The sequence below is a fragment of the Peromyscus maniculatus genome, chromosome 5 (assembly GCF_049852395.1).
Source record: "Peromyscus maniculatus bairdii isolate BWxNUB_F1_BW_parent chromosome 5, HU_Pman_BW_mat_3.1, whole genome shotgun sequence".
Taxonomy (NCBI): Eukaryota; Metazoa; Chordata; class Mammalia; order Rodentia; family Cricetidae; genus Peromyscus; species Peromyscus maniculatus.
Genome location: NC_134856.1, coordinates 38,910,773 through 38,934,051, shown reverse-complemented (window position 1 = coordinate 38,934,051; position 23,279 = coordinate 38,910,773). Strand labels below are relative to the sequence as shown.

Below are 23,279 nucleotides of genomic sequence, written 5' to 3'. Positions count from 1 at the left end.
GCACGTGGGTCCCTGAAGGCAAGTATGATTCAGAAAGCCTTAGAGGAAGGAAGGTACCAACAGTCAACATGAGGAGACAAGACCTTTAAGACAGAGGACCTGAACGTGAGTTATGGGAACAGTAGACTGGAAGCCAAAAGAACCGGGACAAAGCTGGGTTGCCAAGGACCGCCAGGTGTTAGTTACCTGATCTAAAGCTGTACTAGATCTAAAGGACCCAGAGGTAGCCTCGCTGACCAGGATAATGGGTATAGGTGTATGTCAAGAGCTCCATTCTAAAGCCTTGTCTCTCTTGACCACTTGGTTTTGTTAGCCTGGCAGGCAATAGGCCCATTATCAGAAAAACTTCTTCCTCAGGAATTCCCAGGCCTATCTTTTGCATTCCTCCATTCTAACAGTACCCTAGTTACCAAACTGCTGCTAAGATCAGTTGAAGAATGGAAGGTTTCAAAGCTGTGAAAGTCCCCCCGCTTCTATGAAGCAAAACTATATTACCACCCCACTCCTACACATACACATTCAGAAGCTGTGACCCTGGCCCTTCAGCAAAATAAGCTTAGGGATCAAGGTCAAGTCTGGGTTAAGTCTGCAAGAATAGATGGTAGACCATTGTACTCTTACCAAATTTCCTGGGAAGACTGGGCAGCATGGAGCAACCTTCCCTGGGGCGACTCCAGCTGTTCCCGAAGCATCTGGCACAAGCAGTATTTGGTGTTCGTGTAGTGGTTATCATACTGCACCGCCTGAGAGGAGAACTAGCATGAGCCCACCTGTTACCAGAAAACACTGGGATCTGAGCTGCCAATGGGAAGGATAAGGGCTCTAAGAGGGCATGAGAGGTGTGCTTACAGCCAAGCCTATGGGACCCCACATAAGAACTACTTCAGCCCTGCCATCCATTCCTCCCGCTGTCACACAAAGTTTGAACATAAAGCTAAGGCTCATGTTCAACAGCACAGCCACCTAGACAGCCTGACTGAGGGATAAAAGTACAAAGAATCAACCCATGCTTCAGTCACCACAGGCTGCCACAGGGAGTCTAATGCTGAGCATCTTCTGGGGCAGAGAAAAGGAACACACCAAATTTTGGCAGGGCAAATCCAGCCCTAGGACAGAAGTAAGATTTCTATTCCTTATAACCAGGATCAACTATATCTGGACTAACCTCTCTCCCACTTCCCCTACATGGGTGGGGCACAACCCCATCTACTAAGCATGTTCATACACATGACTTATCAATTTGTATATCTATACAAAGATAAGTACAGTTGTTACCTTACTCTATAGCCTGAGAAGTGAGGCCGAGAGAAGCAAGATGGCTACCCAGAAATAATACCATAGATGTTTACCCAGCTAGGTGCAGGGCAGGAGAACAGCCAGAAGTAAAGGCTTTATAGACAGGCCTCCAGAACCCCCTCCAAGCGCTCACCCCCTACACTTGTAGAATCTCCTCTAGGCCTGTCTTCAGTGCCTAGGAAGGTGCCATGGCATGCTCAGGAGAAGGTATGGAATAAGTGAGTAAGTTCCAGCCAGGGGCAGAACTATGATTCAGCTTGTCTGGCCCAGAAAGCACCTGATCAGACCAGAAGCATCCATGTTGATGCTTGAGGCTACTCTCTTTCTCTAGGACAACACACCCTCTTGAAAGCTGCCAAATGATGGCTGAGCAAGAGTGATAGCATCACCTTTCACCTAGTAAGCAGGCTCAGCACTGCTGAACATTGTCTTCTCTGCCACACGCTTGCCAGGTGGCCAGAAGAGCTGGACAGCTGACCTGGGTTGAGCAGGCCCTTTGTCTGCAGCTGACTTAGACTGCTGAAGAGCTGACAGTCACCAACCCATGCTCCAGGACACCCAGAACCAAAGGGTACGGACAGAAGCTGCCAGGAACTGGACTCACGCCTCATCCTACCGTCCCAGCTTGACAGTCATGAAAAGCACCCGAATGCCGCAGCTTGAGGAGAGTATGAGGAACCCCAGGCATTAGTGAGCCTTGAGACTGAAAAGGGAGGTGGAAAACTGCCCCGGGAGAGGGCTGGAACTTCTGCTCAGATCCAGCTCACGGAAGAACTTTGAGGACAACTTATTGTCTCTGCCCAACATGTACGTGCGGCCCAGTATAGAACCCCACTGTCCCTGGGACTGTACCCAGTGAACTCATCAAAAAAAAAAAAAAAAAAAAATCCTTTAGCACAACTACTACACTCATAGTGAGAAGACACTGGTTTAGAAAAGGCTATTCTCAAGCATGTGGTGGCACATGCCTGTAATCCCAACATGTAGGAAGTAGAGGCAGGAGAATAAGGGATTAGAGGGCAGTCTGGGCTATGAGACTCTATGTCAAATAAAATGTAAAAGAAAGAAAACGTGCAAAGACTTACATATCTGATGTACTTCTGCATGACTTCCTCCAGGGGACGAAGGCCATCCTTGAGGAAGATAGAGGGGTTCCACATGGCTGCTCGAGCCACCATCACTGAAGAGGCAGCCGTAGCTTGTCGAAAGTCCTCTATGTCCAGATGTTGCTGGATGTGGTCATGAGATCCTCCACTAAAAAGCAACAGGGGCATAGGAAGAGTCCCATAATGGAATGCACCAGTATTTCCAGAAAAAGGTGATTTCCAGATCTGGCATTCATTATTAGTATGGCTTTAGCCAAGTCCCTTCAACTATGAGAACTTTAACAAAGTGATTATAAAGCACTGGTAAGTGAGAAACATAAAGTAATACATAAAATAGCCTGAACTATCCATGTCTGTCATTAAAGAGGTATTTTAGAAATTTGACTTTTCCTCTCTACTCCCCAAAACAGTGGCCAAAGGCAGATAATATCTAAAGATGTAGGACTAAAACTGAGTTATTAGCTGGTACAGTGATATACACCTGTAATCACAGCATCCAGGAGGTTAAGGCAGAAGAAGCCTGTCTTCAAGGTAAGCCTGGGCTACCTAGCCAGTCCTAGACCAGCATGGGGCAACACAGTAAGACGTGTCTAAAATATAAAATTAAAAAACAAAGACAAAAAACCCTGTGGAATTGCGGCCACAGGAAAAACTCCAAGCTGGGAAGTCATCCAGAGACCCTCTAAGGACTAGGTCAAAATCCTAGACTGAGGGAAGGGCACACTCACTGAGGATCACGGTGGGAAATGAGGGGACTCAGTTTGGTTATAATCCTCCTCCTTCCACCCTGCTGCTCTAAGAAACTTTTCTGTTCTCAACTACTTCATCCAGAGTCAAGTAGCAGTCTCAGGCCAGAGACACCTGTGCTGGGGAGAGCCCTGCAGTGACAGGAAAAGCAACCAGCTCCAAAGTCCTCAAAGTCACCTCTAAAATTTCTCTCTCTGAGTACATAAGGCCTAGCAGCCACCCCATCATTACTTCTTCCTCCCACTAGTCAGAGGGAACTTTTCTCAGGACTTCCCTGTTTCCAATGTCCAAGCTCCCTGAGTCTCTGTGCTTTCCTGAGGTACAAGGCTACGCTGGACACCTAGGTGGCCAACACAGACGACTGGGTATAGTCTTACTATTAAATCTTTGGAGTGGTCATCAGAACCCCACACTTGCTAGCATAAGTGCCTGTAGTTGCCCAGAATGCTTGTTTGGATCTTTCTTTTCTTTCCTTTCCTTTTCTTTTCTTTTCTCTTCTCTTTTTTCTTTCTTTCTTTCTTTCTTCCTTCCTTTCTTTTTTTTTATTTTTATTTTTTTTGGTTTTTTCAAGACAGGGTTTCTCTGTGTAGCTTTGCGCCTTTCCTGGAGCTCACTTGGTAGTCCAGGCTGGCCTCGAACTCACAAAGATCCGCCTGCCTCTGCCTCCCGAGTGCTGGGATTAAAGGCGTGCGCCACCACGCCCGGCTCCTTTCTTTTTTTTTTAAAGACAGGGTCTCTCTATATAACTCTGGCTGTCCTGGATCTCACTATATAAACCAGGCTGGCTTCAAACTCACAGAGATCTGTCTGCCTCTGCTTTCCAAGTGCTGGGATTAAAGATGTGTGACGCCATGCTCGGCATCATCTATCCATCCATCCAGCCAGCCACCCATCCTTCTTTCTTCTTTTTCTTTCTCAAAGATAGCATCACACCATATTTTCTTGGCTGTCCTGAAACATTCTATATTGACCAGGCTAGCCTCAGATTCAGAGATCCACCTGCCTCTGTTTCCCAAGGGCTGGGATTAAAGGTGTGCACTACCTTGGATTTCTTTTACCTGCATTATGTTCCTTGAGTCATGTTGCTAAGAGCTCTAGCTTGGGACTCCTCACACTGCCCCTGACCTTGCATACCTAACTCTAGGTGTGGCATCATCTTGCTCTAGGTCTGATTCTGCAACCTTTCCACTGTCCACATTCTTATTCCTACCCACACACACAGCCTAGCCCACCATCAGAACGCTCTGAGCTCTAGGTCCAAACACCAGTGTCAGCCTCGTTCCTAACTTTCTATTTTTGCTCCATTTCTCCCTCTTTTCCTTTATGGTCAGTTTTTTTTCTTTTGCTTTTTTATTCATCTATTTATTTTTACATTCCAGCCACAGCCTGTCCCCACATCCTCCCCTCCCAGATCCTCTCCAACTCCTCAATCTCCTCTTCTTCCATCTCCATCCAGGAAAGAGCAGGTTTCCTATGAGTATCAATAAAATATGGCATATCAAGTCACAGTAAAGACTAAGCACCTCCCCATGTATTAAGGCTAGGCCAGGCAACCGAGTATGAGAAGTAGGGTCCCACAAGCCAGAAAAAGAGTCAGAGACAGTCCCTGTTCCTGCTGTGAGGAGTCCTATAAGAGGATCAAGCTACACAATTGTAACATATATGCAGAATGCCTAGGCCAGTCTCATTCAGGCTCCCTGGCTGTCAGTTCTGTCTCTGCAAGCCCCTGTGAGCACATATGGTTAGTTTTTTAAGTATTTCTTTTTTATATTTATTTGGTTGGTTGGGTATAGGGGAGATATCTGACATGACCCAAGTGGAGGTCAGGGGTCAAGTTGCAAGTTTCAGTGCTCTCTCAGGGACTGAACTCAGATGGTCAGGCTTGGTGTCGGACACCCTTAACTGCAAAGTAAATCTGCCAGCCCTGTGTTTGTTTCCGTTTTGTTTGGAGTTTTTTGTTTGTTTTGAGACAGGGTCTCTCCTATCTGTCCTGGAACTCCTATATAGACCAGGCTGGCTTTGAACTCACAGAGCTCCATCTGCCTCTCTGACTCCATAGCCCTGGGATTAAAGGTGTATGCCACCATGTCTGGCTTGTATCAGTGTTTTAATGTGCTGGCGCAAGTCTTCTCTGAATGAGGTGGAGCACAAAGCAAATGAGGAAGAGTGGAAGCTTACTTGGCTATGACAGGAATGGAGAGGGTTTCAGCGATGGCTCTTATAACTTCACAGCTGACAGGGTGCTGAGGCCGTTCCTCCCGATTCCTTAAAGATGAAGAAAAGAGATGAGGCCTGGGGGGCTGAGAGCCAAAAGCAATAACATTCCTAAAATCCTACTGTCCTTCCTACTGAGCCTCAAGCAGATCAGATAGCTATGTGGTTATCTAGGACAAGTTGCTGGGAATGGCCTCCCTGACCTAGGGGAAGAGCTCTGTCCTAAGGGGCAGGAGAGTGAGAAGGTTAAGGCTAGTTCTCAGGAGCCTGAAGATGGGGCATAGCCACAGAGGACCAATGCGGGTGGCCTGGTTCCCAAGGTCACACTGCTTTTCCCTGGCTTCCCCTTGCCTCTGCCAGAAATAAGAGACAGTGTCACAAAAATGCTGTCCCTACAGTCTCAGCCCTGCCCTTCCCAAGGGACCTGGAACAGCTGCCACTGCTCAGACTGGCCACTCCCACACAGCTGCCTGTGCTGAGGCCAAGCTGCACAGCTGATCTTTGGGAGAAGCACCTGACATGGAGTAGGCCCTGTTCCAGGGGCCACCAGGGCAGACCACAGACCATGACAGTCACGATAAGCCACTGGGGAAGCAGGACACAACCCAGGGCTCCTTCCTACCAAGGTCAACTGCAAAAACAGTTCTTGTGCATGAGTAAGCACATCTTAGGTATGCTACAGCCATGCCTGGCCCAAGCTATGTGTGAGGACAAGCAGGAGAGGAGACTAACCAGTTCTTGCTTGCACGTAGCTCCTGGGCTATATTCTGGTTTCTCAGAAGAGCCTGCTAGGCCAGCCTCCACCTCTGATTCCTTACATCCCCCAGCAGCCAATTTATACCACACTAAACAGCTGTATCTGCTGAGTTTCTGCTGGTCAGGAAGTTCTTCCTTAAACTCTCCCAAATCTGTCTTCTAATTGCCTCCAACTTCTGGGAAAAGTAAGTTTTCTTAATATTGTTTGCAAGGCAATATAGTCACAATCCCATAAAAGCTTCAAAATAACTATGAAGCAGAAATTGTACTAACTGACAAATGGGGAATGTGATAATTAGAGAGGTTAAATGGTTTCCCTAAGGATACATAGGTAGTGAACTGCAGAGCTATGATTTAAAATCAAGCAATTGAGTCTAGAGCCCACTGCCTCAGCAAGGAATCCAGTACGTGTGTCTATATGCAGGTGTCACTTCCAAGCCCTCCTAGCTTCAAGCCATACAGCTCCACTTTACTGTTCTGTGTGCAGTTGTTCAGGGTGTACCCCAAAATTTACTGACAGGGATAACCAGCAATCTGGGCTGTTCCTATGAGGCCCTGAGTTCCCCTACAAAAAGGATGTCAGCGAAAGTCTATTTATCAGGATTACACACAAAAAGACATGCTAGGCACAGGGAGCACGTTCAACAGGGAGGTAGAGAGCAGCCTTCAGAAACACTTCGGCTGAGCAGGCCCTAGTGCTCATGCCTACAATCCCAGCACTTGGAAAACTGAGACAAAACGGAGACAAGACTTCAAGGTCAGCCTAGCCCAGTCAGAGCAACAGTGAGAATGCCCCTCTCCCATATTTATGTGCATTTGTGTGTGTGTGTGTGTGTGTGCGCGCGCGCGCGCGCGCACAGTGTATAGAGATGGCCCAGCAGTTAACAGTGCATACTACTCTTATGGAGGACACAAGTTCAGTCCCCAGCACCCACATCAAGCAGCTCACAACCTCCTGGAACTCCAGCTCCAGGGGATCCAACACTTTTTTCTGGACTCTGCAAGCACCTGCACTGAGACACACAGACACCACACATATACACAATTAAAAATAAAATAAATCTTGCCGGGCGGTGGTGGCGCACGCCTTTAGTCCCAGCACTCGGGAGGCAGAGGCAGGCGGATCTCTTGTGAGTTCGAGGCCAGCCTGGTCTACCAAGTGAGTTCCAGGAAAGGCGCAAAACTGCACAGAGAAACCCTGTCTCGAAAAACCAAAATAAATAAATAAAATAAAATAAATCTTTTAAAAAGGAAAAACAAAAGACTCAGTTCCCAATAGAGAACACATGAGCTACAGACACAAGAACTGTTTAGCAGACATTGGGACAGCTGGCAGTCCAACAAGGGCAGGCAAGGAAGCCAGGGCCTTCAGATGAACAGCCGCTGTGTGGGGTCATTCAAGGGAGAAGCCAGTGCTCAATGAAGTGGAAAGGAAAAAAGATCTAGTGGGTGTAGTGGCTCATGTCCGTAATCCCAGCCTTGGGAGGCTAAGGCAGAGGATAGGGAGTTCCACCAACCTAGCTTGTATAGTGAACTCTGTCTCAGAGAGAGGGGCTGGGGGAAGACTGATTATAGTGGTGAATACCTCTAATCCCAACACTTAGGAGATGGAGGCAAGGGGATCAGGGGTTCAAGGCCAGCCTCAGCTGTGAGTCAAGTCTAAAGCCAGTCTGGGCTTTAAGAGACTTTATAACAACAATCAAACCAAACCAAAACGGAAATGGACTGGGGATATTCCTCAGTGGCAAAGCACTCACCTAGCATATACAAGACCCTGGATTTAATCCCCAGCACAAGAAAAAAAAGAAAGAGAGAGAGAGAGGCAGGCGGGGGGTGGGGGGGGGGTGGGGGGGGGAGAAGAGGAAAGGAAAGAGAGGGGGAGGGAGGAAAGGAAAGAGGGAGGGAGGGAGAGAGGGAGGGAAAGGAAGGGAAAATAAGATCAAAATTCCAATTCCACCATGTCCTGGCTATGTGATACAATTTTAAGCAAACTGCACTCCCTCTGCACCTCCACACCTCTACCACTTACACATCCTGCAGGCAGGGCCCTTCCCCTTCCTCCTGTGTTTCTTTTCCTTTTTTCTTTTTTTTGGTTTTTCGAGACAAGGTTTCTCTGTGTAGCCCTGGCTGTCCTGGAACTCACTGTGTAGCCCAGGCTGGCCTTGAACTCACAGAGATCCGCCTGCCTCTGCCTCCCGAGTGCTGGGATTAAAAGTGTGCGCCACTATCGCCCGGCCCCTCTTGTGTTTCTAATGCTTGAAGTTGTGTCTACCGTCAGAAGGTAATCAATGAACGAATAAATGCAAGCCCATGAGCGTTTCAATGTTCTCTGGATTCACAGGCTATCAGGGAGCTAGGCAGAGGTAAGCTAAATACACAGAGAAGTGTTTGTCACATAGGGTCTGTTGAGGAATCTCCCTGCCAATCACTAAGAAGGCAACACTCACCTCCCATGAACTGCAATGGCTGAAATGCCAGTCCTCTCTATTCGCTTCACAAGGTTCAGGGTATCTTCTAGCTGGGTAAGAGAGATTATAGCACAAGGTGGTCATTAAGACTCAAGGAAGGAGCTGCTGACTCCTAAGATCTAACATTATCCAAGAGAATAACCTTCAAGTAACATATCCTTACCGAGGGCAGGATTCGGATTTTACAAGTCACAGGTCTGTGTGTTCCTTTAACGAGAGTGCTGAGGATCTGCAAAGAGGAGTAGACAGGCATATCCATCTCTTCTGGAACAAATCACCACACTGCTTACACTAGTTAACACACCTACAAGACCATGATTGCCAGTAGACGGACAATTGGTATAACCAGTAGACGGACAATTGGTATATGCATGACTACTTGCATTTATCTGTTGAATGTATTTACATGTAAACACCATGGAGTGAGGATTCTGCCTCTATTCTATGCTAAAATCCCAACACTAGCAAGTCCCTGCCTAGTACATAAAGGTAAATATATACACACGTTAAATACACTGAAGGAAGGAGTGAATGTATCTGCATGTAGTCCTGTGTGGAACAGTGACTCTTTGCTGGGAAAAATATCAGAATTACCTGGAGAGCTTGAGTAACACAAACTCTTAGATCCTACCACATTATTTCCTAAATGGGTCTCAAGGGACAGAGTTTAGAAACCTGTGCTTTCCCTTCATGGGACTGACCTAGGCACTCTGCATATATGTTCGAGTTGTGTAGCTTGGTCTTCTTGTGGGAATCCTAACAATGGGAGCAGGGGCTGTCTCTGACTCTTTCACTGGCTTTTGGGATCCTACTCCTCATACTGGGTCACCTTACCCAACCTTAATACATGAGGAGGTGCTTAATCTTACTGCAACTTGATATGCCATGTTTTGTTGATATCAAGGGGAGACCTTCCCTTCCTGAACAGAAAGGGAGGAGGTGTGGATGGGGGAGTTGTGGGAAAGAACTGGGAAGAGAGATGGGGGGGGGGGAGAACTATGGCCAGGATATAAAATAAATAAATAGAAATCTGTGCTTTCAAAATCATTGCCCAACACCCTCAATATAATCCTGAGGCTTAGTCCTGGTTATGAACACATGACTGACAGCTTTCTTCTCCTCCTCCTCTTCTTTTTTTTCCAAGACAGGGTAGGGTTTCTCTGTATAGTCCTGGATATCCTGGGACTCACTCTGAAGACCAGGCTGGCCTCAAACTCTGAGATCCACCTGACACTGAATCTGACTGCTGAGATTAAAGGCATGTACCACCACCCCTCGGTGACTGACAGTTTCTTTTCTGGGTAAAAGGAATATTCCAAGTGCTATCCCAGAACTATAGAATGAGAACAGGAAGATCTTTAAGGACCTTGGCTCTGTCCTCATGAATCCTTCTCTTTTGAAAAGTCAGATATACAAATATATGAACTAGAAAGGGAAAATACAACACGTTCAACGTATTTTAACTGCTTCTTATACAACAATTAGAAAAGATTGCAAAGAAAGATCAGTAAGTCACACAGTAGAGTAGTCAAGGAGGCAGCCACATGAAAATCAGAGATCAAGAGAGATATAAATAACAATGAATGTCTGTAGCACTGCTATCTTCTTTCTACATCAAAACTTTCAGGCCAGACACAGGGGAAGGAAGGTGATCTCAACCGCACTCTCCCCAAAACCGGACTTCTAACCAACAGAGGTGCCCCTAGGCAGCAACTATCAGATAGGGGTGAGTACTTGCATTTATCTTGATTCTGGACAGATGGGGGCAGCAGAGAGCCAGTTATAGTGAACCCGGCCTTATCTAAGACCAGGGGAATGCCCTTAAGAAGAAGACATCAGGCCAAGAAACCCTGTTGAAAGGCAGACACTTCACCAGTAAGACCAGTAGGAAGGAAGGAACCCTCTCCAGGTGCTGCCTCAGACAGCAGACTAGACCTGATTTCCCACAGTCATCCTGGCGAGCAAGCCCTTAAAGGGGTATTTGCACTTTAAGGAAGGGGACTGCCAGGCTCACTCTAGCAAGGGCATGGTGGAGTACTTGGGAGGTAGAAGCAGGAGGAGCAAGAGTTCAAGGTCATTCTTGACTACATAAGGCGTAGAAGGCCAGCCCAGACTATGTGAGACCCTTCTCAGAAACCACAAATCAACAAGCATCTCCAGAGGATTTCCTTGCAAGTGCTTACTTTGAACCCTTTGAAACGTGAGGACAAAAGAACAACTGGTCTGATACAGTATTCAGTCTCAGAGAACTTCCTTTTGATTCTAAGTAGTTCTAGGTACTTAAAATTTCTGTTCACATGCACATGAAAGACCAGGAAGGAAATTGGGCAAGAGAAAGACCTAGCCACTTTCAGGATCACACTAGGGAGAAATAAGTACCTCCTGCGCCCCCCCCCCCCCTTTTTTTTGTAGTTGAGACAGGGTGTCCTCTGTGTAATAGCTCTGGCTGTCCTGGAACTCACTCTGTAGACCAGGTTAGCCTCGAACTCATAAAGATCTGCTGCCTCTGCCACCCGAGTGCTGGGATTAAAGGTGTGCACCACCACCACCACCACCACTGCCCAGCTTCCTGAGGCTGTCTTTTTTTTTTTTTTTTTTTAATAATTTGTTTATTTTACTTTATTTGCATTGATGTTTGCCTGCATGTATGTCTGTATGAGGGTGTCAGATCTTGGAGGTAGAGACAGTTGTAAGCTGCCATGTGAGTGCTGGGAATTGAACCCAGGTCCTCTGGAAGAGCAGCCAGTGCTCTTAACCGCTGAGCCACCTCTCCAGTCCCCTGAGGCTGTCTTATCGCCAGGTGGTAGCATGAAATTCATGAAACTCTAAATCATGCCTCATGTCCCTGCCAGAGATGGGAAAGGACCAGAAACAAAAATCCAGTTCTGAGTAGGGAAACAGTACATCCACCCATGGCAGGCGGGTCTCACCGGACCCTCAAGCCAGGCTGGCATGTATAAGATGCCCTCTCTCTCAAAAGAAAAAAAAGAAAGAAAGAAAGAAAGAAAGAAAGAAAGAAAGAAAGAAAGAAAGAAAGAAAGAAAGAAAGAAAGAGAGGGAGGGAGGAAGGGAAGGCAGGAGAGAAGGAAGCAGGGGGGTGGGGAAAGGAGGAAAAAGAGATTTGCCAATGTAAGTTCTCTGCCCAACTTCTTGGTTTTGGAGATGGGTTTCACTATACATCCCAGACTGGCCTGGACTCCCTTACTTTGTGCAGGATGCCTTCAAACTCACAGTCCTTCGGCCTCTTGAGAACTGATTGGGACTCTAAGTGTCTGCTATCTTTCTTTTTTAGTTTTGCTTTTTTTTTTTTTTTTTTTTTTTTTGGTTTTTTGAGACAATTATATAGCAAGACCCCATCTCAAAAAAGGGGTGGGGAGCAGGGTATGGGATGTGGCCTGTGGTATACTCTATCCATATGGGCCATATGCAGGGGACACCCTGTCACTCTCATCCAGCCCCCTAGGGGAGGCCTGTCCATCCATACACACAGACTTCTGAGCATGCCCTTACCCACAGTGACTTGCCCTTTGCTCTCAGATAATCCTGGAAGAGAAAGTGGTAACAGAGAGGAGGCCATACCTGAGTTCTCAGGCCCTTTGGCTCTCAGTGACAGACCTCAAGTGCACTGAAGGCAGACTGAGGGTTCCTAAATCTAGCTGCATGTCAAAATTACTTTGTAAAAATTTTCAGGCCATAGAGTTGTATCCATGCCAGTGGATGTCCACACGCTCCAGAAGAGAATTTGACATTGCTGCTGCCATTGTTGCTGTTAAGCAGTGGCGGCCACCGCTGCTACTGTTTCTGGGATTACCATTTCATAATTGGTTACTACAGCTAGCACAGTGGAGACCCTGGCAGCAAAAGTAGCTACCACAGTTAGTTAATCTTCCATTCTATTGGGCACAATAAATTTAATTCAATAGTTATATACATTTTGATTGGCTTTGAAAATTATAAATTTATAAACTCAAGTTCCATTTGCTTTTGGGATATCATCTTACAAGGACTCCAATTTGCAATAAGGCTCATTAAGGAAGGGAATGGCTCAGGTGCCTTTAGCCTACCGGCTATGGGTGGGTTATAACTTCTGTTGGTCTTTTATGTGTTGAACACACAGATTGCAAGCCCAGAGCCTCTTTGAGATCTTTGGCAGCAGTTTACTCTGCAGCTCACACACTTTGAGCCTGTATGATAATAAATATTCAGAGACCGGTAATGCCTGGGGGGCACTCACCATCCTAAGACAGAGCACCTATGTGGCCTGGGCAGGCATCTCCATGACAGGTAAGGTGACCTGCTGACGTCCCACACAACCTAAGTCAAAAGCTCATTTTTTAGTAAAAGGGGAACCTGCAGGGTCCTGGGCCCCTGTTTTGGGTAACTGTTGCCTTGCTTGCTGACCTTGACCTTGATATCCTCCCTATGCTAATTCCCTGCCAGGTTCCACCCTCCTGAATGCTTAAGGGAAGTTCCTTGTCTGGGTATCCTGCATAATGGGCATTAACAGCTTAGATGCAAGATTGTAAAACATCGGTAGCAAACCTCTGCCCTCTGGGGTTCTCCCATTGTGCTGTAAGCCTGTATTTAAAACCTCTCTCCTTCAATAAATGGCATTTGGCATTAAAAAAAAAAAAATTTCAGGCCAGGGCTAGAGAGGTTTCTCAGCAGTTAAGAGTACATCACATGGGCTGGAGAGATAGCTCAGAGGTTAAGAGCACTAGCTGCTCTTCCAGAAGACTCAGGTTCAATTCCCAACACCCGCATGTAGCTCACTACTGTGAGTAACTCCAGTACCAGTGGATCCAACACCCTCACACAGACATACATGCAGGTAAAACACCAATGCACATGAAATAAATAAATAATTTAAAAAAACAAAAAAGAGTGCATCACTCTATTGCAGAGGATCCCATCTATTAACTCCATCTCCAGGGGATCCAATCATCTTTTCGGGCACTACATGTACATAGTGCAGACATATATGCAGGCAAAACACCCATAACGCATAAAAATAAATAAATTAAAATTTTCCCCTCTGGGACCCAAATAGAGAATCTAGGTAGACTTCAGTCAATCTGGAACAGGAGAGACATTGTAGGTGATCTAAATCACAGAACGTTTGAGGACCCCACTGTCACTTACCTTCTCAATCTTGTCAGGGTCTGACAACAGAGCAGCTCCCATTCCTCCCTAGGAGAAGCACACAAGGTCTCACGATTGAAGGACAAGGTACCAACCACGGTAAGGCAACACAGTGTAGCAATAAGGTAGCCAAGGTCCACTGGAAACTGGCATTTTCCTAACCACAGAGGAAGGCAGCCTTGTCTGCACAACACAAATCCCATCAAGAACCAGAATGTGATGAATCTGAAAAACTACCACTCTGACCATTTTTTGCAAAACCATTTATCAATCTAGAAATGGGCACTAAATTTTTATTTTTTAGGACTTCACATCCCCATAGAGATCTCAGAGTCATAACAAACTGAACCCAACATCTACTGTATCCTTAAAATAAGGAGTCCACCTGAGCACAGTGGCACACATACTCAGGAGGCTGAGTCAGGAGGATCAAGAGTTTGAGGCCAGCCTCAGCTGCACAGTGGTGAGTTCAAAGCTAGCTTGTACTTCATAGATATATCCTGTGTCAAAACAAAAACAAAAGTCCAGCAAATGAAAACCGCCAACTCACAGAGCAACTTACAGTCCAACAATGACAGCGATGGCTCTCTCTCTCTTTTAAAACTTTTTAGCATTTATTTATTTTGTGTGTTTGTGTGTGTGTATACATGTGTGCAGATCAGAGGACAACTTGCAGGAGTCAGTTCTCCCCTTCCATGTGGATCCTGGGGTTTGAACTCAGGTCATCAGGTGCCAAGCATCCTTATCTAGTGAGTCATCATTCCTGCCAATGGTTGTTTCTTGACGATAGACTTTTTTACCAATACTTTTCCTGCTTTTTTTCATAACTATCTACCTATATTTCTGAAGTATTGGACAATATTATGAATTACTTTGTGTTTTGTTTTATTGACACAGAATCATGTTATATTACCTGGATAAGTTCAAGCTGGCTTTGAACTCATTGAAATCCTCCTGCTTCAGCCTGAGTGCTAAGATTACAGTTGTAAACCACATTATCTAGCTACTGTGAGCTATTTTAATAAATCATGGGTGGGGAATAGAGAAGGGATTTTTTGTTTGTTTGTTTTGTTTTGTTTTTCGAGACAGGGTTTCTCTGTGTAGTTTTGGTACCTGTCCTGGATCTCGCTCTGTAGACCAAGCTGGCCTCGAACTCAAAGAGATCTGCCTGGCTCTGCCTCCTGAGTGTTGGGATTAAAGGCATGCAACAACAACACCTGGCGGGATTTTTTTAATATGTATGTATCTGTGTATATATATGCCACATGTGCGGGCATGCCCTCAGAGTCTCTTAGAGTTGGAGTTACAAGTGGTTATGAGCTGCTTGACTTGTGTGCTGGGAATTGAAGCCAGGTCCTCTAGGAGAACAGCAAGCACTCTTAACTGCTAAGCCATCTCTAGCCCTAGAGGGAGAATCGCTATCAATTTAATATTATTTACTGTTACTGTATGTATGTATGGTGTGTGGGGAGGGGGTACATGCATGCCACAGTGCACGTGTGGAGGTCAGAGGACAACTTTTAGGGGTTGATTCTCTCCTTCCACAGTAGAATTCAGAGATCGAATTCACATCCTCAGGCCTGTGTGGCAAGCACTTTTACCCAATGAGGCAGCTTGCTGACCCATAGGATCTGTAAAAGTCTGAATTCATTAAAAATAAAGTGAAAAAGCTGGAGATATAGCTCAGTTGGTAGAATTCTTGCTTAGCACACATGAAGACCTGGGTTAAATCCCTACACCTCATAAAACTGGATTTGGTAGCAACATCTGTAATCCCAAGATTTGGGGGTAAGACTGTTGACTCAGAAGTTCAAGGTCAACCTGTAAATTAGGCTAGCCTCCAACTCATTATCCTCCAGCCTTAGCCTTTACAAGTTCAGATTACGAGTATGTACCATCATACCTAGCCTAATAACATCCCTTTGAGGATTTTTCTCATCCAGCACAGGATCTAGCCAGCCCAGAGCCAGGTACTACCTTAGCTGTCATGTATAGTCTCTTTAATCTGCACAGTTATATAAAGAAATCATTTACCTTAGTAGAATATTCTTTTGGGCAGCCCATGTTGACATCAATACCAGCTACATCATTTTCTCTGGAAAAACATGAAGGAGAAAAGGTAATAAATATTCTACTTGAGGGAAGAAAATAGATGAAAGATAAAGGGGTTCTGTGCTCCTGATCCTCCTGGGCCTCCTGGGCCTGTGAAATACTAATTCTCAACAACAAAAGCTGAAAATCAGAAGAGTCCATCCGCAAACTGTAACTGCCTCATCTGAGCAGAGTCCCAGAAGAAAGACATAAGGAATACATATCTATAAAGAGCTGGATGCAGAGGACTTTGCTACACTGAGGGTCGTTATCAGGTATTTGAAATATTGTCTGAACTCCATTCTAGGACTATCGTTTCACTGGGATACTGGAATCCATTTGTCAATGTAAAAAAAGTGGTATGAGCAGAGGCCATTGCCAGAGCACATCTTCTATAGAAGTTACTAAACTGAGCCGGGTATGGTGGCACACATATGCAATCCCAACACTCAGAGAGGGGAGGCAGGAAGATCAGTTTGCGGCAAACCTGGGCTACACAGGAGAGAAAACGAGGCAGAGGAAGCAGTGGTGCTGGTGGTAGTTGTAACAGACTGGCTTCATTTGCTGAGCGGCAGAACTGGCTGCTCCAAACAATTCTGTGTATAGAAGAGCTCCTCACATTATCCACTGGTTTATGAGAGTTTGTGATATGCAGCAGTTACGGCCTGAGTTCTTTCTTACCCTCACAGTCATTAGTCACAGAGCTAATGTGAAGCACTCAATATGTACCACATATTGCAAAGACATGACATGCATTATTTCATTTGTTGTTTCCTATAATGCCAGAGGTTGATAGATATCATTTTATAAATAAGAGAACAAAGTTCTCAATGGTAATAGGTAATTTACCTACATTCACACAGTTAGCAAAGAGCAGAGCCAGAATTCCAACTGAGCTCTGCTTTAACTCCAAAGGCCATCACTTCAACCATGCATTCTCCTGACTGTTAAATCAGGAAGGATAGATCTTATCTACATTTCATGAGGATTAAAGCTTCAGGAATCTCAGAAGAATCCCTAGAAAGGGAAACCCATGAATAAACACTAAAATGAGGGCTCAATAAAGAGGATCTCTAGGATATAACCATAGTGGGTATACAAGAGTCCCAGGCCAGCCTTCAGATAGCACAGGGAAAGAAACCCAATTCCCTTCACCTAAAAACAGAAAGTAAGGGGCTAGGAAGCAGAAGATGGGTTGCTAGTGATATTAAGGTCTCATAGCTTACAGAAGAGACAAGGCATTCCCAAGGAGGGAAGAACTTACACAAGCCTGGCCACAGCAAGGGCTCTCTCTGCGTCTGAAGTCCCCTGGGAACACAAGAAACTACATCAACCTGTCTTGACACAAGTGCACACATGTAGACAAACACACCTATTGGTATCTCACACACACACATACATGCATGCATGCATATGCCAGGAAATATAAGAGTCAGGCCCACTCAGGGTTGGAGAGATGACTCAGCAGTTAAAAGCACTGGTCACTCTTCCCAAGGATCTCATTTCAATTTCCAGCACCTACATGTCTATAATTCCAGCTCCAGGGGATCCAATGACCTCTGTAGGCACCAGGCACACACAGGGTGCACAGACATACATGCAGGCAAAACATCCATATACATAAAATAAAATGATAATAATAACTAAAAAAAAAAAGGGGGTCAGGCCAGTACACTAGACTTGCTCCCCAACAAAGGAAATAGATGAACTCAGAAGGACTAGACAACCTCATTAATGTCATGGTGACTTTCAAACAGGGGCTGAAGAGGGGACTCAGGAAATAAAATGCTTGCTGTGCAAGCGTGAGGTCAGAGTTGAGATCACCAGCACCCACATAAAAAACAGGCAGGGACCAGCAAGACGGCACGGAGGGTAAAGGCATTTGCTGCCAAGAATGTCAACTTGAGATCAAGCCCTGGGACACATAAGGCAGTCCTGCAAGTTGTCCCCTTACCTCCACATGTGCACTATGGCACACACGTACACGTGGACACACACACACACACACACACACACACACACACACACAAATAATAAATAATGTAATCAAATTTTATTTTAAAAAAGTGGGCAGAAGTGGCAGCCCGTCTATAATCGCAGTGCTCATAAGGCAGAAACAGAGGATCCCTGGAGCAGGCTGCCTGGCTAGACGAAGCAAATCTGCAAGCTCTGGGTTCAGCAAGAGACCTGCCTCAGTCAACAGAATGAAGAGCAATCATGGAAGATATCAAACATCAGCTTCACACACACACACACACACACACACACACACACACACACACACACCCCACATACCAAAATAGGGGGAAAATTTTATAGCACATATTCAGATACCCATCACTCAAATTCTACAATTAATATTTTGCCATGTATTTTGTCTATCCATTGTTACTAAATTTAGAAAATATCTAAATGTCATCCAGGAGCTATTCCTAAATAAACACCAAGCTATGCCTAAAGAAAGAGAAAAAACCTAGCCAGGTGGTAGTGCATGCCTTTAATCTCAGCAGTTGGGCAGCAGGGGCAGGTGGATCTCTGAGGTCAAGGCCAGTCTGGTCTACAGAGTGAGTTCCAGGACAGCCAGGGCTACACAGAGAAACCCTGTCTTGAAAAACCCAAAAAAGATTAAAAAAAAAAAAAGGAAATAAGGAAAAAGAAAAAACAAAGCTATATTATATCTGTAACATAAATTTTAACTGATCTTTAGAAAACCTGAGATTTTTATATATTCTACATAAAAACAAACATTTTGGCCAGAATAATCAATCTTCAGGATTAAAAATAAATAAATACAGAAGTCATATCAATCAGATAATTCCTATAATTAACTAAGTTTGAGACTGGAGACATAGAACAGATTGCAACAGCTTGATTTCCAGTCTCCAACAGTGTACCTAATCATGAATGAATCTCTGAAAAACATTCAAACCAAATACATAGGCTGCCACCACTGTACAGTGTATTACAGGCATTCAACACTGGCAGGCAGAAGCAGGAAATACTAGAAAATAGGGACCCTCAGGATACTAGACACTGGAGTGGGAGGTGTCTCTTACCATTTGGAAAACCACCCTGTTCTGTTCTCTTTCACATGTTCGGAAAACTACTCGGTCATCAGGAGCAACAAAGTCCACTGTGCTGAGCACCTCTGCAAGAAAACACAAACCACCTAATTAAGATGCAAGTTCAACCTAGCCTAGGCCTTGGAAGCCACAGCAAAACTACAAACTGGAAAGGGGAAAGTAGATTCTAGATAGATAGTCTTCTGTCTCTCTTTTCTTTAGTTATTTTTGGTTTTGGTTTTTTTTGTTTTTTTTTTTGCAACAGGGTTTCTCTTCTATCTCTTTTCTTTTCTTCTCTTATTTATTTATGGTTTTATGGTTTTGTTTTTGTTTTTTGAGACAGGGTTTCTCTGTGTAACAGCCTTGGCTGTCCTGGAACTTGCTTTGTAGGCCAGGGTGGCTTCAAACTCACATACATCTGCCTGTCTTTGCCTCCAAAGTACTGAGATTAAAGCTGTGTGCCACCATACCTGGCTTGGTATACATTCTTAAAGGAAATAGATATGCACTTAGAAGCTTTGTGAGTTACTAATGATGGTCTCTTTTCGGAGTGATGGTAGCTCAGATTACAATTATTTGATAAATGACATGTTTATAGTTAATGTTCTGCAATTTTTTTTTTTTTTTGGGTTTTTCGAGACAGGGTTTCTCTGTGTAGCTTTGCTCCTTTCCTGGAACTCGCTTTGGAGACCAGGCTGGCCTCGAACTCACAGAGATCCGCCTGCCTCTGCCTCCCGAGTGCTGGGACTAAAGGCGTGCGCCACCACCGCCCGGCATTGTTCTGCAATTTTTAACAAGCTATTATCATTTTAGCTAGGGGAAAGGGATATATAGAAAACTCGAGCCCCAGCTGCACTGTAAAGTTCAGTAAAGTTATCATTTCTTAATTATGCAGTGCCCAGACAGCCTTCTTTATTCCCTTATTTACTACAATTTATTTATGACTTGGAAATCAATATTTTCAATATCTCTAATCATTCACAGGCAGACAAAATGTGGCAAAAAAAAAAAATCAAGTCACCTTCCCAGCTGAGGTCAAACAAGGGGATATTCTTCTTGTTTATTTTCATACTGTAGTACCCCTCAGAGCCAAGCATTCATGGTGCACACCGGTAATCCTACCACTTGGGAGGCTGAGGCAGGAGATCAGGAGTTCAGACTCATTTTCAACTACACAATGAGTTCAATGCCAGACTAGGCTACATGAGACCCTGCCTCAAAAAAAATTATTTTTAAGTAATATTTAGCGGTTTCTTGCTTTATTTATTATTATATTGGTACTGTCATTGTTTAAAATGACTCCAAGCAGATCTCTGAGTTTAAGGTCAGTCTGGTCTACAGAGTGAGTTTCAGGAAAGCTAGAGCTACAGAGAAACCTTGTCTGTAAAAACCAAAATAAATAAAATATAATTACTCCAAGCATAGTGATAAAGAGCTATGTAGTATTTCTAACACTGTTTCTTTCTTTTTAATTTAAATTTTTTATTTTTATTTATGGGTATGGGTGTCTCGCCTGCATGTATGTCTGTGGCCCACTTGTGTGCCTGCTGCCCTCGAATTGGCTCTCCGGGACTGGAGTTACAAACGGCTGTGAGCTGCCTCATAGCACTGAAAGTTGAACCTGGGTTCTCTGCGAGAACAGCCAGTGCTTTTAAGTAACCACCAACTCATCTGTCTACCTTTTTTTTTTTTTTTTTTTTTTTTTTTTGGCTTTTCGAGACAGGGTTTCTCTGTGTGTAGCCCTGGCTGTCCTGTATCTCACTCTCTAGACCAGGCTGTCCTCGAACTCACAGAGATCCACCTGCCTCTGCCTCCTGAGTGCTGGGATTAAAGCGTGTGCCACCACTGCCCGACTTTGTCTATAATTCTAATACTGTTTCTAATCACAAAAAGGTTGAGATGAGCTTAGTGGACGAAATACATGTGTTGGAAATTTTCTTCTATTTTTATTGCTGCTGTTTTTTTTTTTTTTAAATGATTTATTTATTCTTATTTTGTGTGCATTGGTGTGTTGCTTGCATGTATGTGTAAGAATATGTCAGATAACCTGGAACTGGAGTTACAGACAGTTGTGAACTGCCATGTGGGTGCTGGGAACTGAACCCAGGTCTTCTGGAAGAACAGCCACTGCTCTTAACCACTGAGCCATCTCACCAGCCCCAGCTGTTTTTCTTTTTTCTCTTCTTTTATTTTATTTTATTTTATTTATTTATTTTGAGACAGGGTCTTTCTATGTAGCTCAAGCCTTGAAGTCTTCTTGCCTCTGCCTTCCAAAGGCTGGAATTATTCTTTCTCAATGACCTCCCACATGCTAGGTAAATATTCTACCACAGAACTGTATCCTCAACTCTAGATAACCTTCAATCAGGCATGAATTACATTGCTATTAGTTGTGATGTATATGTGTACATACACATGCCTTGGTATGTATTAAACAGTATGACTTTGAATAGTAACACATGTAAAACAAGGTTATACTGATCAAGTGACGAAAATGTGACCAGAGGCTTAAAGGAATCTAGTTTTGTGTTGTTTGATTTTGTTTTTATAACTTTTATTTTATATGTATGTGTGTTTTGTCTGCATATATGTCTGTGTACCATATGTATGCAGTGCCCTCCGAGACCAGAAGAGGGTGTCAGATCCCCTGGAACAGGAGTTACAGCCCCTTGGTTTGATTTCTGTTTGTTTGTTTTGGTTTTTCTTTTTCTTTCTTTTTTTTTGGTTTTTCAAGACAGGGTTTCTCTGTGCACCCCAGCTGTCCTGGAACTCATTCTGTAGACCAGGCTGTTTTCAAACTCAGATCTGTCTGCCTCTGCCTCCGAAGTGCTGGGCTTAATGACATGTGCCACTATTGCTTGATGGTTTAATCTTTTAAATACAAGGTCTCAAATAGTCCACTTTGGCCTTAAACTTGCCTTGAACTCCTGATCTTTCTGCTTTCACCTCCCAAAGCTGGGATTACAGAGGTGTAATCCTAAATCTGGTGCTAATATCTAATTTTTATCTCCTTAGGGCTGATGGCTCAGTACTTACATAATTAGTATTCTCAGAAGCAACTTCATTGAACATAACTGCAAATAAGTTGATCATATCTCATCTCATCTACTCTTTTTTTTTTTTTTTTTTTTTTTTGAGAGACAGGTCCCCATAATCCCAGCTGTCCTGGGGCTGGCTATGTAAACCAACTGGACTCAAATTCACAGGAGGCTACTCCTGCCTCTGCCTCCAAAGAACTGGGAATAAGAGTGTGCACCACCATACCAGCTCATCTATTCTTAATTCTTTTTTTTGTTTTGTTTGTTAAACATGGGGTCTTGAGTTTCATTTACTCTTCTTAAATTTTTTATTTACTCTTTAGTAAGTACTATTAACTTTCAAAGAAGACTATTGCATAAAAAAGATAAAATGTGGCAGATGACTGAATATGCCTATGACACAAGACTATCTTAAGAATCCAGCGCTGCCAGGAAGACACCCATGCAGGCTGAAGGCCGCCATCTGGGCCCAGATTCAGTGTTTTGAGTCAATCTACTCCAGCATCTACCCTGTCTACAAGCTGTTGGAGCTTGTGGAGGAGCTGGTCCTGCAGAACCAGATGTTATTACTGAGTAGGGCTGGTCCTAGGAGCTGGTCCTGCAGAACTAGATGTTATTACTGAGTAGAGCTGGTCCTAGGAGCTGGTGCTGCAGAACCACATGTTATTACTGAGTAGGGCTGGTCCTAGGAGCTGGTCCTGCAGAACCACATGTTATTACTGAGTAGGGCTGGTCCTAGGAGCTGGTCCTGCAGAACCACATGTTATTACTGAGTAGGGCTGGTCCTAGGAGCTGGTCCTGCAGAACCAGATGTTATTACTGAGTAGGGCTGGTCCTAGGAGCTGGTCCTGCAGAACCACATGTTATTACTGAGTAGGGCTGGTCCTAGGAGCTGGTCCTGCAGAACCACATGTTATTACTGAGTAGGGCTGGTCCTAGGAGCTGGTCCTGCAGAACCAGATGTTATTACTGAGTAGGGCTGGTCCTAGGAGCTGGTCCTGCAGAACCAGATGTTATTACTGAGTAGGGCTGGTCCTAGGAGCTGGTCCTGCAGAACCAGATGTTATTACTGAGTAGGGCTGGTCCTAGGAGCTGGTCCTGCAGAACCAGATGTTATTACTGAGTAGGGCTGGTCCTAGGAGCTGGTCCTGCAGAACCAGATGTTATTACTGAGTAGAGCTGGTCCTCGTCCCCCCAGCTGGCCCCCAGCATGGAGCCACTGCAGTTGCAGCCCATGCTGCCTGCCCTGCTGGGAGATGGAGAGCATGGAGCAGTGGAGCTGCCTGTATCTGCAGCACAAAGGTTAAGCTCAGCAGGCCAACATTGAGGGCTGAGAGGTGTGCAGCAAGCAGCCTGGAG

The 23,279-nt window shown here is 44.7% G+C and overlaps 1 protein-coding gene across 3 annotated transcripts in view; it reads right to left on the bottom strand.

The window, feature by feature from the left end:
• Dus2 (dihydrouridine synthase 2) overlaps positions 1–23,279 on the bottom strand; it is a 43,041-nt gene that overhangs the window by 4,311 nt on the left and 15,451 nt on the right. For 2 of the 3 annotated variants that reach the window (XM_006986836.4, XM_042277613.2), the window contains exons 4-12: positions 18,877–18,968; positions 17,085–17,128; positions 15,764–15,824; positions 13,730–13,777; positions 8,751–8,816; positions 8,567–8,637; positions 5,328–5,414; positions 2,382–2,550; positions 622–743 (exon numbers count right to left, since the gene is read on the bottom strand). In XM_006986836.4, coding sequence (XP_006986898.1) covers positions 622–743; positions 2,382–2,550; positions 5,328–5,414; positions 8,567–8,637; positions 8,751–8,816; positions 13,730–13,777; positions 15,764–15,824; positions 17,085–17,128; positions 18,877–18,968 — 760 coding nt within the window. The remainder of the gene's footprint in view (positions 1–621; positions 744–2,381; positions 2,551–5,327; positions 5,415–8,566; positions 8,638–8,750; positions 8,817–13,729; positions 13,778–15,763; positions 15,825–17,084; positions 17,129–18,876; positions 18,969–23,279) is intronic. The other variant, XM_076572115.1, reaches the window with a different exon arrangement.